Below are 16,664 nucleotides of genomic sequence, written 5' to 3' on the forward strand. Positions count from 1 at the left end.
AGGTTGAATTCAACCCCAGTGCTGCTTTCTTCTTTTGGCTGTTGAATTGTAGACATTCCTTGAATATTCTAATCCTTTATCATATACATGATTTCTCCCATAATATGGATTACATTTCCACTTTGTTGTTAGTGTCCTTTAATGCACAAAAGTTTTAAATTTTGATGTAGTCTGATTTATCTTATTTCTCTTTTGTTGCCTGTGCCTTTGGTATTGTATCTAAAAAAACTTGTTAAGAAATCCAGTATGATTCACAATAGTCAAGCTCTGGAATGCCCCACAACTGATGAATGGATCATGAAATTATGGTATACATATACAATGGAGTATTACTCAGCCACAAGGAACAATGACATGGGATCTGAAGGTAACTGGATGTAATTGGAAGACATAATATTAAGTTTAGTTAGCCAGGATCAGAAACACAAAAGATGCATGTTTTCTTTCATATGTAGACGATAGATCCAAAGATAGACATATACACAAAAACAAGCATGATCACATACAAACTCAGTGTACTTTATGGAACTCAGGGAAAGAAAGAAAGGGAAAAAGAATGACAGGGCATCAGTAATATTACATAACATAAGATGTGAAGGTAGAGGATATAAGGATGAATATTGAAAACTTTTGAAAAATGGAGAGTGGTAGGTAAAGGGGTAAGGGAGAATAATGGAAGTGGTTGAACTGACAAAGTAAAGCACATCCACAGTGGTTGTACATTGAGACACCCCTTTGAACATCAACTTAAATATTAATCGTGAAAACCAGGAGAGGAAAACAGGCACAGTGTGTGTGTGTTGAGGGGGGGCACTAGTGTAAGAGGAAGGATGAAGGAAGGAGATTAAGTGACAGTATATGGTTGATGGACTTCATAAACCTATATGAAACAGAACTAAAAAAAACTCTTGCAATTACTTTAAGTGGGGTAGGAAGGGGGCTGAGGGGGAGAGATGATAGGGGAAATGTAAATAATATTCAAGTCTAATTGGAATTGTCACTACAAATCCCCCATATAATGAATATATCCTAACAAAAATTATAATTAAAAAAAAGAAATCCAGTAGCATTTCTCATATGCGTTCATCTAACGGATTGTTAGTGTCCGCACAATGCTTAGTTAGGTCTGTGATCCAGTCTGAGTTAATGAGTTTGGAGTAAGGTAAGGACCCGGCTTCCTTCTTTTGCAGATGAATGTAATTTCCCAGTACCACGTTTTGCAGAGACTGTCCTTTCCTCACTGATTAGTTTTTGCATCCTTGTTTAAAAGCACATGACTATACACAGAAGCGTTTATTTCTGGGCTCTCTATTCCATTCCATTGGTTTATATATCTGTCCTTATGCCAGTACCACATTATTTTGGTTATCATAGATTTTTAATCAGTTTTGAAATAAGGAAATGTGAGACCTCCAACTTTGTTCTTTTCAAGATTGTCTGGCTTATTCAGGGTTTCTTAAGATTGATTTTTCTATTTCTGTAAAAAATACTGTTGGGATCTTGATAAGGACTGCATTGAATTTGTAGAACATTTTTGGTAGTATGTACATCTTAGTAATATTGTCTGCTAATCTTCTAATTCATATGCATATTTATTTTTATTGCCTAACTGTTCTGGCTAGGACTTCCAATACTCTGTTGAACCAAAATGGGGAACGCACACGTTAATCCTGTTCTTTATCTTAGAGGAAAGGCTTTCAGTCTCCTATCATCAACTATGATGTTAGCTGAGGGCTCTTCATATATGCTTATTATGTTGAGGCACATGCTTTTATTGAAATGATATTGAATTTTGTCAAATGATTTTTCTGCATCGTTTGAGATGATAGTATATTTTCCCTTCCTCTTGGTAATAGCACATTGATTTTCATATATCAAACTATCCTTGTACTCCAAGAATAAATCTTATTTTGATCATGGTGAATAATCTTTTTGATGTGTGCTATTGACTTCTGTTTGCCAGTATTTTGTTGAGGGCTTTTATATCAATATTCATATGGCATAATGGTCTGTAGATTTCTTTTCTTGTAGTATCTTTATCTGACTATAGTATTAGTATAGTATTAGTATAGTATTAGGGTAAAGTTGGCCACATAGAATGAGTTAGGAAGTGTTCCGTATTTTGAAGGAATTTGAGAAGGATTGGTGTTAAGTGTTTGAATGTTTGATAGAATTCACAAGTAAAGCCATCTGGTCCTGGGCTTGTCTTTGCTGCAAAGTTTTTGACTACAGATTCAATCTGTTTTGTAGAGATGATCTTTTCAAATTTTCTATTTCTTCAAGATTGAGTTGTGGCAGCTTTGTGTTTCTAGGAGTTTGTCCATTTCAACTAGGCTATCCAATTTGATAGCATAAAGTTGTTCATAGTACTCACTTATAATTCTGTTTCTAAAGTTGGTCATTATGCCTCCTCTTCCATTTCTGATTTTTTGTCTGGCTTCTATGTCTGGCTTTTTGCCTCAACATTACATTTGTGAGATTTGATTTTATACTTTAAATAAGCATCTTCAGAAGTTGGTCAAAGGCAGTCACCAACAGCACATGACAAATCATACCTTCGATACTAGGTAGAGTTAGAGTTCAAGTCCTCCAGGGGGGTCTTTGGAAGTTCTGTTAGTGAGCTCAGGGAAAGGTGGACAGGACTTCATGACTTAGTTATTATGTCACTTAGTGTTTGTGGGAGTCCCAATTTCAAATCTAAAAAATGCTGATATAGTATCTCTCCTGACTTCTTCAAAATGTTGCAATGTGATTTATTATGTATCAGGATGGACTTAGCTCTGAGCTGAAAATATAAAGGTAAATAGAATAGGATTGCTGTGTACAAGGATAAAGTATATACACAGTAAAATATCAGTAATTATAAGCTGATGTCTGTGTTCACACTTCTACTACTCACTTGTATATAATATGCTTTGGTATCTAGGTTTTATAAAACTCCTCTGAAAGACACAAAAGTATTCCAGATAAGAAACAACAAGTTAAGTTACTTATTTAAGATCATGCAGTTAATACATTGTATTGTATTATAAAACTAGTATGGCTGCCAAAATGGGAGCAATGCATTCTGCTGAAGCAAAGGAAAGGAGAACATTTACCTGCATAAGAGAGAATGTATAGGCCTTACTACAGGCTGAGTCAGACTGAGAGCTAAAGGAAATTAGATATTCAAAAGATAGTGAAAAGTATGATGTGATGAGAGTCTATTTATGGGAGTGATAGCAAATAAAAAGAGATTAATAAAACAGAATGGAATTGGAAAGGGCTTTGAACTGCCACAAAACAGTCTAACTTCTCAGGTTATAGCAGAACTACTGACAGCTCACATATAAAGTCAAAAGAAGATTAGATGAGAAATTAATTTGGAAACTGTTGAATTCTAGAATTGACTAATGAATGTTCTAGCTATTATTTGTGTGAGTACAGTAACTAGGGAACATTGCTCTCTTTAGGATATGGAAGAATGTCCTATCTCCTTTTGCCACATCTTATGGTTTGCATGAAACTCTCCAATGACTGGCTTTCTATCTCATGGGCACAATGAAATGGCTTCTGTGAATACCAAAGGATGAATGTCTTCCTAATCCACATAGAAGAAGTACTACCAAAGGGCTGCCTTCCTTTTAGAATGGCAAGGAGCCATCTAGCCTCAGACAGAGTTAAACCCGTTCACATAAACTTTTCTAAGAGGAAGTCACATGGGCTCAGTTTTTATAATATTGCAAATTAATTTGATAGCATTCACTACCATAGCCAAGGTGCCTCCTTATGGACATCTGAAATGGTCTTTTACTACAGCTTAAGTCAACTCCTCTCATTTATTTTCTGTAATGAAGGAGGACATTTGGCTAGCAGTTTCTCATAAGCCATCACAGAATAAAAGACTGTTATTGGATTAACAAGTCTTTTCTTCTCTGGTCTATTTAATCCCTGATGGTTACTTGTAAACTCATTGATAGTAAACTTAGCTGTTGTCTGGGTGGGAACTCTATTGTCTAGACCTGGAATAAAAAGGGTAAGAGAAGAGGCCGCACTTCCTAAATGTAAAATTTAACCCGAATGTAAAAAATAACCCGAAGAGTTATTGAACTTGAAAAGTAAATAATGACACATAAATATTACTAGCAATATTACTCATAGCAGTCCAAAGTGAAAGCAACCAACCTATGAATGGAAAACAAAGTGTGATATATCCATATGAAGAAATATCATTTCAGCCACAAAGAAGGAATTACTGATATATGCCACATGGATGAACTTCAAAACATTATCTAAGTGAAAGAAGCCAGACATAAGAAACCATATGTTATAATATTCCATTTATAGGAAATGTCCAGAAAAGAAAAGTTTATAGTGACAGAAAGTAAATTAGTATTTGTCCAGAGCTGGAAGATAGTAGGTGACAGAAACATGCAGTTAATGATCCAAAGAATCACACTGGGTTGATAGAAATAATCTAAAACCGATGGATAGTGAAGGTCGCACAGCTCGGTAAGTTCATCAGAAAAAAAAAAATCACTGAATTGCATACTTGAAATGAGTGAGTTATATGAAGGTAAAATATGCCTCAAAAAGTTATTTTTTTTTAACAAGTCATCAATGACAGTTCATAGTAAAAGAACATCAAGCTAAGAATTTTAGCCCTAGTCCTGCAATAAATCAGCCATGTGGCTATGGACAGTAGCCCCTTTCTGGGGCTAGCAGCCTTCTGCAAATGAAGAGGACTGGCATTTAATATGAAAGTCCTTTTAATTTTACATTCGGAGGTCTAGATTTTCATGTGCCATGAAACAGTGAGAGCAGTATCATTCTTTTACATTGAGTTCAGTTTCTTTCTGGTGCCTTAGCTTCTCTATGCTATATATTAATTTAATTACCTAGATCTTAAGTCTGACTCCATAAAATTTAAAGATATGCTTATTTACCTTTATCCCACTTGTACATATTGTCTAGTGTTCAAAAGTATTCCTGATTGCAGCCTATCAGGTATATTTCTCCTCCAAATGGAATTCCATGTGGGGGGTGAACCTGGTCAAGCCTAACACAGAAGGACTCACAACTCCTACTGTGGGCAAAGCCTTTCTGTCAAGCGGCTTTCACATAACTGAAACATGATTTGGACCAGACCTTCCTAATTTGTTGATAAGAATGTCATGTTGGATGAAATCGAAAGCCTTTCTAAAGTCCACAAAGATAAATATCTATTTTTTCCTTATCATTTTGGACTGTCACTGTCACGGGGGAAATTAAATTGGTCTGACACAATTTGTTCCTTACAAAGCTCAGTGCTTTACTTCCTCTTGCTCTTGGAGATGGCCAGTCATTGTTCACTTCCTCTAGTAAAAAAGTCAAGTTTGAATTGTTGCAGTCTCCTTTCTCTGTCCTCTATTTACCTGTAAGGTGTACATGCATTGAGAAACCAAAAGTCAAGCACAGAATTCCCATGTCTAAACAGATATTTCTAGTGTGATAACACTTAGACAGAGAAATGCTGTGGTGGACTACCTTGAAGAGCTAAATCAACCAGAGAACTGAAGAGAAAAAGGCTCAGCTACCAAGCTTTCAGGTCAACCGAACAGAAACGTTCATCTGTACCACCTAGAAAGTTCCAGCCTTTTGGCTGATGGAATGGCTCAAGTGGTAAGAGTGCTTGCCTAATAAGCATGAGGCCCTGAGTTCAAACACCTGTACCGCCAAAAAGAAAGAGAAAGTTCCAGCCTTTTTCTGCAAATAGTATCACACAAATTATAGAATGAATTTCACATAGCAAATCCTGGCTAACAGGGATTAGAATCAACATCAATTCTTTTCACATGGACTATGAAATACTGTGTTACTTATCACAATTGAACTTGAAACTTACAAGGACAAAAGATTTTACAGTTTATTACTAATCACTTCAGCCACCAAAGTGTCCTGTCCTAATTTTCAGTATGAGCAAAAATCTGCACAGATAGCACCCTATCTCCTCAACAGGAAAGGGCAGGCAGGGATGCTTGTTATTATTGGCACTCAAGACTTACACTTGAGCTAACACCAAGAACAGGGCAGACAGGAAGAACCTGGGGTAAAGAAACGCATTCATTTCACATGATGAAACAGTAATGAAAGATCTACAGAAACTGACAATAGCCAAAAAGGCTGGGGTGCCAAAGTGCTAAAGTACACACAAACCTTTCCTGTGTAATATTTAAACAAAGGACATAGTATTACCAGAAGAACTCAGTACTAGATAGCAAAAGTAGAAAAAATAACGCTTGTCAAGATTTTTTTAACAGAATGGAACTACCTAAATTTTACTATGCAATGGTCTATTATAGATAGTATTGGTACAAAGAAGAGACACAGAGTTTGTGCCACACTAGAACTGTGGAATTAGAATTTAATCTCCCTCATTCTTTTCCTCTCATCTGCAAAGACAGATGGCACCACTACTTAGAAATGTGGGAGGGTATTAGCAAGAGGTAGACAAACTAGTCAAAATTAAAGATTCACAGTGACCAGATGTGGAGTAGCCTACAAATTAGTGATTGCCCCTCTCAGCACTGACTGACATCTTCAATCCAGTCCTTAAACCTCCCAGCATGTTTTGCTTTCATCAGTTTAGGACACAGAGGGATCAGCAAGCAACAGCTAGTAGGCCAAATCCAGAATGGTGCCTGTTCTGTAAATAAAGTTTTAATGCAGTCAGCCATGTCCATTCATCTATAGATTGTCTATGGTTGCTTTAGACCTACAATGGTAGAGATGAATGTTTGCAACAGGGATCAAATGGTCTGCAGAGTTTAAAAAAAAAAATATATATATATATATTGAACCTGACCCTTCATGGAAAAACTTGGCTTACTCTGGAATCCATATTGTTGTGGTAACAATGTCAGATGGTCACATTAAGCTGGATGTATCATGAGATGCAGTGTGGAAGAGATAAAGATGTAGGAAGACCCACTAGTAATAAGAGAGAAAAGGCAACCAACATTGTATGTTGGAACACTAACCATAAAAACTAGGTGATTGCTGGAATACTTGAGGACTGTCTCTTAGCTACGTAGAATTCTGCTGTACAGACACCATATGAGTCTGCTCAACAACACATGCTTGAGGAGGATGAAATGGGGAGGGACATTGTTACAGACACTGCAAAGCATTGCTGTAACTGTAAAATGACTGCCTGGTAATTATTTCTGATTTAGCCAGTACTATTGCTTAATCTCATTAAATGCCTTTAAATTCCTTCAAATGTGCTAGCAAAAAATCCAGTACTTAATTTGAGTTATGAATATAAAAAATACTGAGAAGTCACTGTCTTAAGCCATTGTTTCAGCTTTTAACTCAAATGTATCTGGACATTGGACATTGAGCTAATCCCCAATTAACCTCTAATCTGGAGAATTCAGTACATATTCATGAAAAAGAAGCTAAGTTAAGCCCAAAGCCAAAACTGACTCTCTCATTTCTCTCTCAGAGATGGGAACCTTCCCAAAGGAAATCATTACAAACTAGTATACGATGACATACTTTAGGTCACGAATGCCATATTTTGGTTGAACTTTCAAATTGTCTGCCACCAAATATCTACAATCTAAAGAACACACTACAGGGAAATAACAGCATATTTTTAGGACAATTTGAGGCAAAAATGATTATGCAGCTTTTGGAGAACAGTCAAAAATGTAGCTAGGAAAAAAGAGTAAGGGAATGGTAGATAGATACTCAGGTCTTATCTTCATCCTCAAAATTCTAACAATGGTCTTGGACTTGGGGAAAGACTTGGAAGGGGAAAGGGAGTTCTACACTACAAGAATTTGTAGCTACTGAAAGAGTACAAGAACATCCTGTCCTTTCTCTTTCCCACCCTTCCTTCCACACCTCCACCCTCACTAACAACTGAATTTACCAAGATAGGAGGGAAACAAACTGTGGAGTCCTGGTGAGCTTCCTCCCATCAAGCACTCCCCAGCTAAATCACTTAACTAGACTGAGAAAACAGGCCTGACATGGAAGTGGGTATGTGCGTGAGGTGTGGCCAAAATGGCATAATGCAGCTTTTCAAAACGAAGAAAATGTTCACAGGCACAGACATGCAGGTGTGTTAACAAAAGAGAGGGAGGGAGGGAGGGGTGATAGGAGGGAGGGGAGAAGGGAAAGGGAAAGAGAGAGAGATAGACACAGAGAAACAGTGAGATATCAAATGCATTAGTCATTAATTTTCCAGACGATTTTTTTCGATCTTCCAATATGTCAAAGATCAAAAGAAATGCACTTTATAGATGAGCTTATGGTTTCTATCTAAAGCTAAGTCACATCCTTCAAAGAAGTGAGGAAAACCCCCAGTTACAAATGCTATGTGAGCCTGCTGGCTGGAGCAGTCAATCCATGGAGAAATGCGATTGACACAACAGGCCACAGCTCCCAGCCTCCCAGCTGCCTGGGGCTAACTGTCTCCTCCAGTTCCCAGTGAGTCAACCTGGCTACCATGGGCTATTTTAATCCTTGCTTTACGCTCCCTTCCCCACTCCCAAATCTTCCTTATTGAAAAGTGCCATAGAAACTTTGGGGCTGTTGGTAGTTATCATCAATCATCAAAAGACAGAACTGTGTCCTAACAATTCTATAATGGCTAGCTATGACAGTTTGGCACCTGACAGGCAGGGCAACTGCTCTAGATGCTATTCTTCATTTTGATTTTAAAATCCTGGTGAATATTATCTAAGTTGTGCTATAAATTTCCCTCTTTGTTCCTGTTTCATGTTTCTTTAAGTTCCCCATCTCCTGTCCTTATTTGTTTGTCCCACCCATGTTCTTTCTGTATTGGTTTTAGATACAGAGAAATTTTACTTAAAATTAGTTGGAAGGCTTCTTGAGCCATGGTGAAATTTGTTGTAGAAATCTCACAGAAAGGCTAATAATTATAAGAGTGAAAAGGTCCCTCTAATTTTCCAACTCGCACAGTTATATCCAATAATTTATTTCTCCCTCTCCTTAAATCTTTATTACACTTTATAGTAATACCATGACACTGACACATTATTATTTCATGTAGGAGGATAAATTATTTCTATGCTGTAAAGCCAGCCCACAAGAGAGGCCCAGGCACAGCACATAGAAGAAGGTTGCTTAACTATATCATGCTAAAGAATGGTTCATCAGAATCATTCTTTAGGAACAACAGTGTACTCCAGCAAAAAAGAATAAAAGCTCTGCCTTGCCTGTCATTAAGCTATAACCTCTTTGCAAAATATCTTTTCCTGGTTGTCACAGAGAACTGGACTTCCTGCCACCAGCCAAGAGGGAATAAGCCCAGTTTAGCCTATCTCTCCCAACACAACTGAACACACATCTTAGAACAAAATACAAAAAGCAACTACCTCTGGACAAAATTCTCTGTAGATCTGAAGATGGTAGGACATCCTTAAATTGTTAAAAGAATAGACAAATCTGAATTTATATGCAACAAAAATATTCCTCAGGAATAAATGTTAAATATTTTACTATTATATCTTTAGATAAAGTAATCTTTAGATAAGGAAAAACACAGAGATCACACTCAGAAGTATTTTCTCTAAATTAAATTAAAGATTACATTTACACAAAAAACTATACATGAATGCTTATGTTACAACTATATTCACATTGGACACAAATCAAATGCTTCTTAACTGAGGAATAGATAAATTAATGATGGTACATCCATACACTGGAATCCTACTCAGTAATAAAAGGGAAAAAATTATTGATACAAACACCACAAGTGAATCTCAAAATCCATTATGCTATGTGAAAGAAACCAGAATCAAGACTATAATACTACATGATTCCATCTATAAGGCATCTGGAAAATGCAAAACTACAGGGATGGAGAACAGATGAGTGACTGCCAGGGACTAGCGCTGGGGGAAGGGCTTGGCTACAAAAGGGTAGCTAGCGATAGAGATCTATTTTCTTCACAATTGCTGTCTTGAATGTCATGATAGCTGCACACCCCCATGCATTTGCTAGAACTCACAGAACTATAGCCAAAAGGGTGCATTTTCCTAGTAATTCCATACACTGAAAAATAAATTTAAAAAGGAACTTGAAATCTTGATACATTTTTCTTAAGGAAACATTTTGATAATTCACTTATTTAATTATATATACTTACGTATTCACAAGCAGCAAAGAGTTTAAAAAGTACAACATTTGAAAATAAAATCTCTTTAGTCTTCACACATTTGTGGGAAGGCCAGAAACCTTCAGAATAGAATGCTACCACTCATGTCATCAAGCCACACACACTTTAAAATTCTTGCCAATTATGTAAACATTTCCAATTCCATGTTACAGATGTGGCTATGTGGTCACAACATGTATTAGTTCCTAGTTAAAATAAATGGACACTATCATTAATGTAGCAACACATAGGCAATTATTATTAACATCATACTAGGGTGAAAAGTATTTCAAATGTCTGCTACACTGATTTATGCTCTGTAGGCACTGACAGAGTGAAATGTTAAAGATTAAATTTTAACATACCCTGTCAAAGAGTGCAAAGAGCTGTCTCAAGACATCTGAAACAGGTAACTTTAAGTACTCTGCAAATTCTTCGATTCCAATTCTTCCTCCTTTTGAAGAACTTGCAATTGATGCATATTCATCCAAATGCTTACGAATACCATCCCAATCTAATCTAAACAGAGAATTATAAATATACGTTATTAGCTCTTTCCAATTCACACGGATGTTTGATGAACATTGTTATATTTAACTTGTCTCAGAGGAATTTATTTTATATATCTGAAAAGGAGATGAAAATGAGGACTTAAAGTACATATTGAACGTGTGTGCAAGCATTTAATTTTAAAAGCACATTAATATAACTGATGAATACCCCAACTATCTGACAGAAAGAAAGTGACCAAGAAGAAGAGCAATGTGACAGAATAATGAATGACTCATGAGAAAAAAATGAGAAAGCAAATTTAACCTAAACATTATTTAGTAAGTCAATATTCCTTATCAACTTGTTACAAAAGAAACTATAAATCTTGCTTTCAAAGAGCTTTTCAGCTGATAATTCATATTTCACAACATGTTGTAATAGAGATATTAGACCATACACACTTCCTCTAATATTAGTTATAAAAAATCAAGATGATAGAATGCTGGAAGGTTTACTGCAGCTTACATCATCTCCTGTCTTTGCCTTACAGTATTAAACCAGTGATCTAACTCCCTTCTATAGCCAATTTCAGTGACTAGCTACACTTTTCAAATCTGTGGAATACTGTAGATAGAATACTAAAACAAAAGCAAAACATTTTTGTCATCAAGAAGATACAAATAATATTTCTATACCATCTATCAAAATAATATATTTTAGCATTGAATGTTAATCCAGTAACCCATTCTTCCTAGGGAGAAAGGTCTGTTAAATCAACAAATTCTGCAAATTCCTCAAAGGGATGAGAACAGAAAACCCAGGAGGCGGGGGAGCGAGTGTGAGTGTTACAGTTTTTATACATATAAGGTAGCTGAAAGGGAATGTTGGAAATGGCTTAAACTAGATCATAAAAACACAAAGGGGAGTTTTTGTCTTTGGGAAAAAAAATTAAAAAGGTACCGGAAAAAAAGTAGACATAGGGCAAGTATTTAAAGCTCAGTGATGGTCAGAATGGCTACCCTACAAATTTTTTACACGTGAAGTTCTGACCATCAGTATCATGTAATTATGCTAACCCTCTTGTAAAAAGGTGGCAGGCCTGGCCAACGACTCTGAGCCATTTTCGAGTAAGAAGGGCATCTGTGCGGATCATGTCGACCACCCCTTGTGACCAACGCATGCACTGATCTCTGAGTTAACTGCTCTCAAAAAATGAAACTAGATGAATAAAATGGAAGATAAATTCACATCCTGGCTGTCCTAAAAAACACCCTACAGTCCTAGAGCTAAGCACTAATACAGCAAGAGAACATAAGAGATTCTTTTGACACCTTTATGAAAGTGTAGTAACTTGAAAATACACTTACTTCAATTTCCGGCTAATTTTAGTAAATTCCACCAACCCAGCTTCCATAGGCAATGTTAGCTGGCCTGCTGAAATCATCAGTCTGCAATCCTCATAGGTGTGGTCTGTTACTGGGATTCCTAGAGCTCTGCAAAGAGTTAAGAAGAAAAAAATTCAATTCTTGACAAAAAGTAATGATTTTTCATCAGGCCTGAACTGGTCAACAAATAACAGAACAGAAACCTACCTCGCTACTTCTTCCCAGACTTACTATGATCCAAGTGAAATTCCTTCTGTGCTTTAACTAGAACAACAGTAACAATTTAACTTGAGTTTCATAGAAAGTAACCAGAAGCAGGTCCATGACTTAGGGGAGTCAGTCACCAGCCGAGGGCCTGACGGTGCAGGAACCTAAGCGTCACTCTTACCAGCACATAGGAAGAGTTTCCTCACAGGGTGTTGGAAGGGCAAATAAGAATGGCCTGGGGAAGTACCATTTAAACAGGTAAACGTCATTTGCACGCACTGTGAGCGAACCTTCCACCCAAACCACTGCCATCTGCGTTTTTAAAAAAATGTTTAAAATCTTTTATGACTAGAGTCTTCTTCTTGCTATACAGTAATTCTCTAAAACTACTGAACCAAATTGATACTAAGCCAACATTTCTTCCAACTTAATACCCTCTACCTTCAAAGTTCAGCATTACTCCTACTATCTACTTCTCTACTGCTCAGAAATTGAATTCTGGTGAACTAGATTTGGAAAAAATATATTTTAATAGGAAATGAAAAAAAAACCATGCTAAGTACCAAAAAGAAAGCTATGTAACACATGAAATGATTTCCTAAAGATTCTTCTTCACAAAATGTTATTAACAAGTATTCCGAGGAAATCATAAATTTATGTCCTCAACTATACTTGACTTTGTTGAATTATTGCTATGGACCCTGGATTTTTTCTGCATAAAACATCTGAGCTGTTTTGGATTGATATTTTAGTGTAAGCATATTTAAGATGGACAACAAACCTTGAAGATATTTCAGGAATTATAATAATAAATGGGACAGCATAACAGTTACAAGTTTGGGTTTTGCAGCAGGAAGTGTGTGATGTGAGTAACAGTGAGGTCACTACCAAGTATGGTTTGGGGCCCCTGAGTTACTTTCTGACCAACTTCTTGTTTTGTTTGGTTTTCGTGGCACTGGGGTTTGAACTCAGGTCCTCCCCCTTGGCAGACAGGCACTCTACCACTTAAGCCACTGTGCCAGCCCTCTGCGTCCTTTCTTACCTCACAGAGTGGCTGTGAGGATGGCGTCAGCACAAGAACAGGGCCTGACATTACTTGGTTAGCATTTATTAGTAGCACCACCATTACCTTACTTCTCCTTTGCTCTTTAGCATTTTCGAATGCCTTGCTTATATACTTTCTACTTGAGTCCCTCAGTAATCAAAACTACAAGAAAGGCAAGGCAGTAACTTTAATTCCCATCTCACATGTGAGGAGAAGGAGCTGTGGAGGGAACTTGTTCAAGTCTGTGCAGCTAACTAAGGTTTTTCTTACTCTTTATGCAAGACCATTATTACCCCTTCCCCAGTTCTGAGAGGGGCTGCCTAAACAAATCCCTTCTCTATTATTAACCACATTTTGGGAAGTCAAAACATCAAATATAAATTCTCTTAGTTCCTAATATGAATTTCATAACTTTTGGACATAAGGTGACACAGACCTACAAAATCTGCTTTAACATTATGAAAGAAACAATATAAAGCCCATTTTGTAGCTAGTCTAGAAACCAGGTAAATAAGCACACCTAAAGAACACTTAGTAGTAAAGTTTTGGTTGATAAACATTTATTCTACTTTTTGAAAATAAATTTATTCTGCTGTGAATTAAGATATATATGTGTATGTACATATGTATGTCAGAATTACATATGTAATTTACAACTATATTATATAATTATACTATATATAATTACATATTATATATAATTCATTGTAATGACTATAATTATGTAATATATAATTATATAATATTAATGTATAGCATATAATTATTATGTATAATTATATTATCCATGATCTCACATGTATTATATAATTACAATTATACAATATATATCATTTCATATATATATGCACATATATATGAAAACTAGCTATATGACCAAATTAAAGTATGAAGAGAAATTCAGAGTTCCTGCTGAAATTTTGCTGAGAAGAGAAAGCACTCAGGCCCATTAGCTCCAAAGCTGCTCTCAGGGATGACAGGGAGGTGGTGCCTGGAGAGTGGGTACACATCTGGACAGCCCTGAGACTGCCTGGGCGGTGGCACAGTATAACACATTCTTTCACTGCAAGACAGGGGTGATTTATCTGGCTAGAATATTGGCCAGTTAAAACTCCCTTAAGTGCAGGAAATATATGCCTTATGTCTTGTAGTTTTTAAATACTAAATCTACAGCCATTCCTTCAGAGAGGGAACTTTCCCCTTTTCTGTACATCTTTTCCCCCTGCACACTTTTTCCTTCTTGGTGCCAGAATCATTAATGCCTATGAAGCATCATTGTTGGGCAGCTATGTGGAGGCTGAAGAGAGCATGACAAGGCTTTGTGTGACAGTGACAGGTGCCACCTGTGGAAGGCACCAACTGGTCTCCTCTGGTTATCATACCCTACACCATCTTTCTGGTCAAAATGCATTTATTATGTTAGTTTGGAGTTGCAGCTGGGAAAATATTTATGGATTATTTTATTCATTGTGTCCTGGGCACATTATTTTACTTAACAAAACAGGCTGGGGAATGAGGCACTCAGGAAAAGAAAAAAAATGTAGACTTAAAGTTATGTTAAGTGATATTTACCAAGAATTTTCAAGTTACTTATTGGTTATAATCTCATACAGACACTTACTCTGCCATTAAGTTCCGGACTCTACTGGCGAAAAGGACAGGGTCATGTTTTTCTTCATCATTTGGCACTTGCACAGGCATGAACTGAAAGACAAACAGAACCATCAACAGCAATCCCTAGTCCTCAGACATTAAATCTAAATAAATTAATCTGTGAATGGTCTATCACTACATCCAGTCCTTTGCCTTTCTAGAGCATGGGTTACATGACGGAATGAAGAGAAAGAACCCTGGGTGTGAGCTCGGAGGTTGGAACCCAAGTCCTGGGTCTGCCTGTTAACTTTGTGGAACTGTCGTGTCTCCTCACCTCTATCGGGAGGGCACTGGTCACCCATGTCCTGCTGCTGTGGTGTTGAGATGGGCTGACATCTGGGATTCTGGAAGTTGTAAAGCTGTGGCATCAACATTGTCTTCTCACAGCTGAATTTCCCCACTTCTACCCCCATGTGGAAAGTGTGCCTTCCTTTCTTTGTCTTTTATCTTCCCTATCCACTCCAATGCCAACCATATTTTGGCAATTTGAACTTTATGTTTTGTACTTCTGCTTTAAAAAAGCCTTCAGTACTAGCTTTCAAGCTTTTTGCTTTGTTACTTTTAGTTTCATTTTAGTCTCCACCTGCTATTCTGTGATGCCACATTTGTACTGTTCTTGCTTGTTTTGTTTTGGTTTCACCAGGCTGGCCTTGATCCCCCGGCTTCCATCTCCCAAGTACTAGGATTACTGGAGAGCCCCACCATACCTGCTCTATTCTTTTTATTCATGGTTTTCTAAGATTGACAAAGTTTTGGTGCCATATTCAAGTTTTTGCATATTTTGAGCACTTGCTATATTCTAGGCAGGATTAATAGGACCCCCTGCTCTAAAGATCCACATTTTAATAGGATAAACCAATACATCAATAACTCACTAAGTATCATTACCTCTACTATTTCAATTATAGGTAGGACTTAAAGGCTTAATTCACTTACCCAATATCGTACAAGTCACATGACACAGATTTAGCCCAAGGTTATTGTCCCCACTAAGCCATTCCTTCTGGAGTGGGAGAGTGAGAAGTACAAGATGACTTATTTTTGCCAGGGGAAAGCAAATGAAGCCAAAGCAGGAGGTGATGCCTGTGATACCTGAGGAAATGGCACCCACAGAGGAATGAATTTTGTAGAGGGTGCTTTACAGAAGAGCCAGTATTGACTGTGGCTTTTTAAGGACAAGTGTGATTTTGCCGATAGTTACTGTTTATTGAATTATAACCATGTAGCATGTGCCAAGTACCCTGCTAGGTGTTTTATATGCATCATTTCATTTAATTAATTATCTCTCTACTTTTTATTATAAAGAATTATGGTTCACGGGTCCAGGCATGGTGGTACCGGTACATGCTCATAACCCCAGCTAACTCAGGAGGTGGAAATCATGAGGAAAGCAGTTCTATTGCAAAAAGTTAGCAATACTCCCATCTCAACAAACAAGCCAGCAATAGGGGTGTATGTCTATAATTACAGCTATGAAGGAGGTGTAGGTAAGAGGACTGAGGTCCAAAGCTGGCAAAATATGAGACCTCATCTGAAAAATAACCAAAACAAAAAGGGGCTGGGGGTGTGGCTCAACCCTGTAATGGTCCCATGAGAGACCCTGAGAGCTAGAATTGGAGCAAGGATGCAGGGCACAGCTGGGATGAAAGAGGCATCTTTAAGGTAAAATGTTTCAAACTTGTCATGTGTCATTCCACTTTTCCCAATTATTTCATTAACTTCTCCAAGG

At 37.1% G+C, this 16,664-nt stretch overlaps 1 protein-coding gene across 1 annotated transcript in view; it reads right to left on the reverse strand.

The window, feature by feature from the left end:
* The window catches only part of Lpcat2 (lysophosphatidylcholine acyltransferase 2), a 67,144-nt gene that overhangs the window by 20,719 nt on the left and 29,761 nt on the right, over positions 1-16,664 (reverse strand). The window contains exons 9-11 of the mRNA XM_020170193.2: positions 14,904-14,986; positions 12,013-12,138; positions 10,519-10,672 (exon numbers count right to left, since the gene is read on the reverse strand). Coding sequence (XP_020025782.2) covers positions 10,519-10,672; positions 12,013-12,138; positions 14,904-14,986 — 363 coding nt within the window. The remainder of the gene's footprint in view (positions 1-10,518; positions 10,673-12,012; positions 12,139-14,903; positions 14,987-16,664) is intronic.

Source organism: Castor canadensis, chromosome 15 (genome assembly GCF_047511655.1).
Source record: "Castor canadensis chromosome 15, mCasCan1.hap1v2, whole genome shotgun sequence".
NCBI lineage: Eukaryota > Metazoa > Chordata > Mammalia > Rodentia > Castoridae > Castor > Castor canadensis.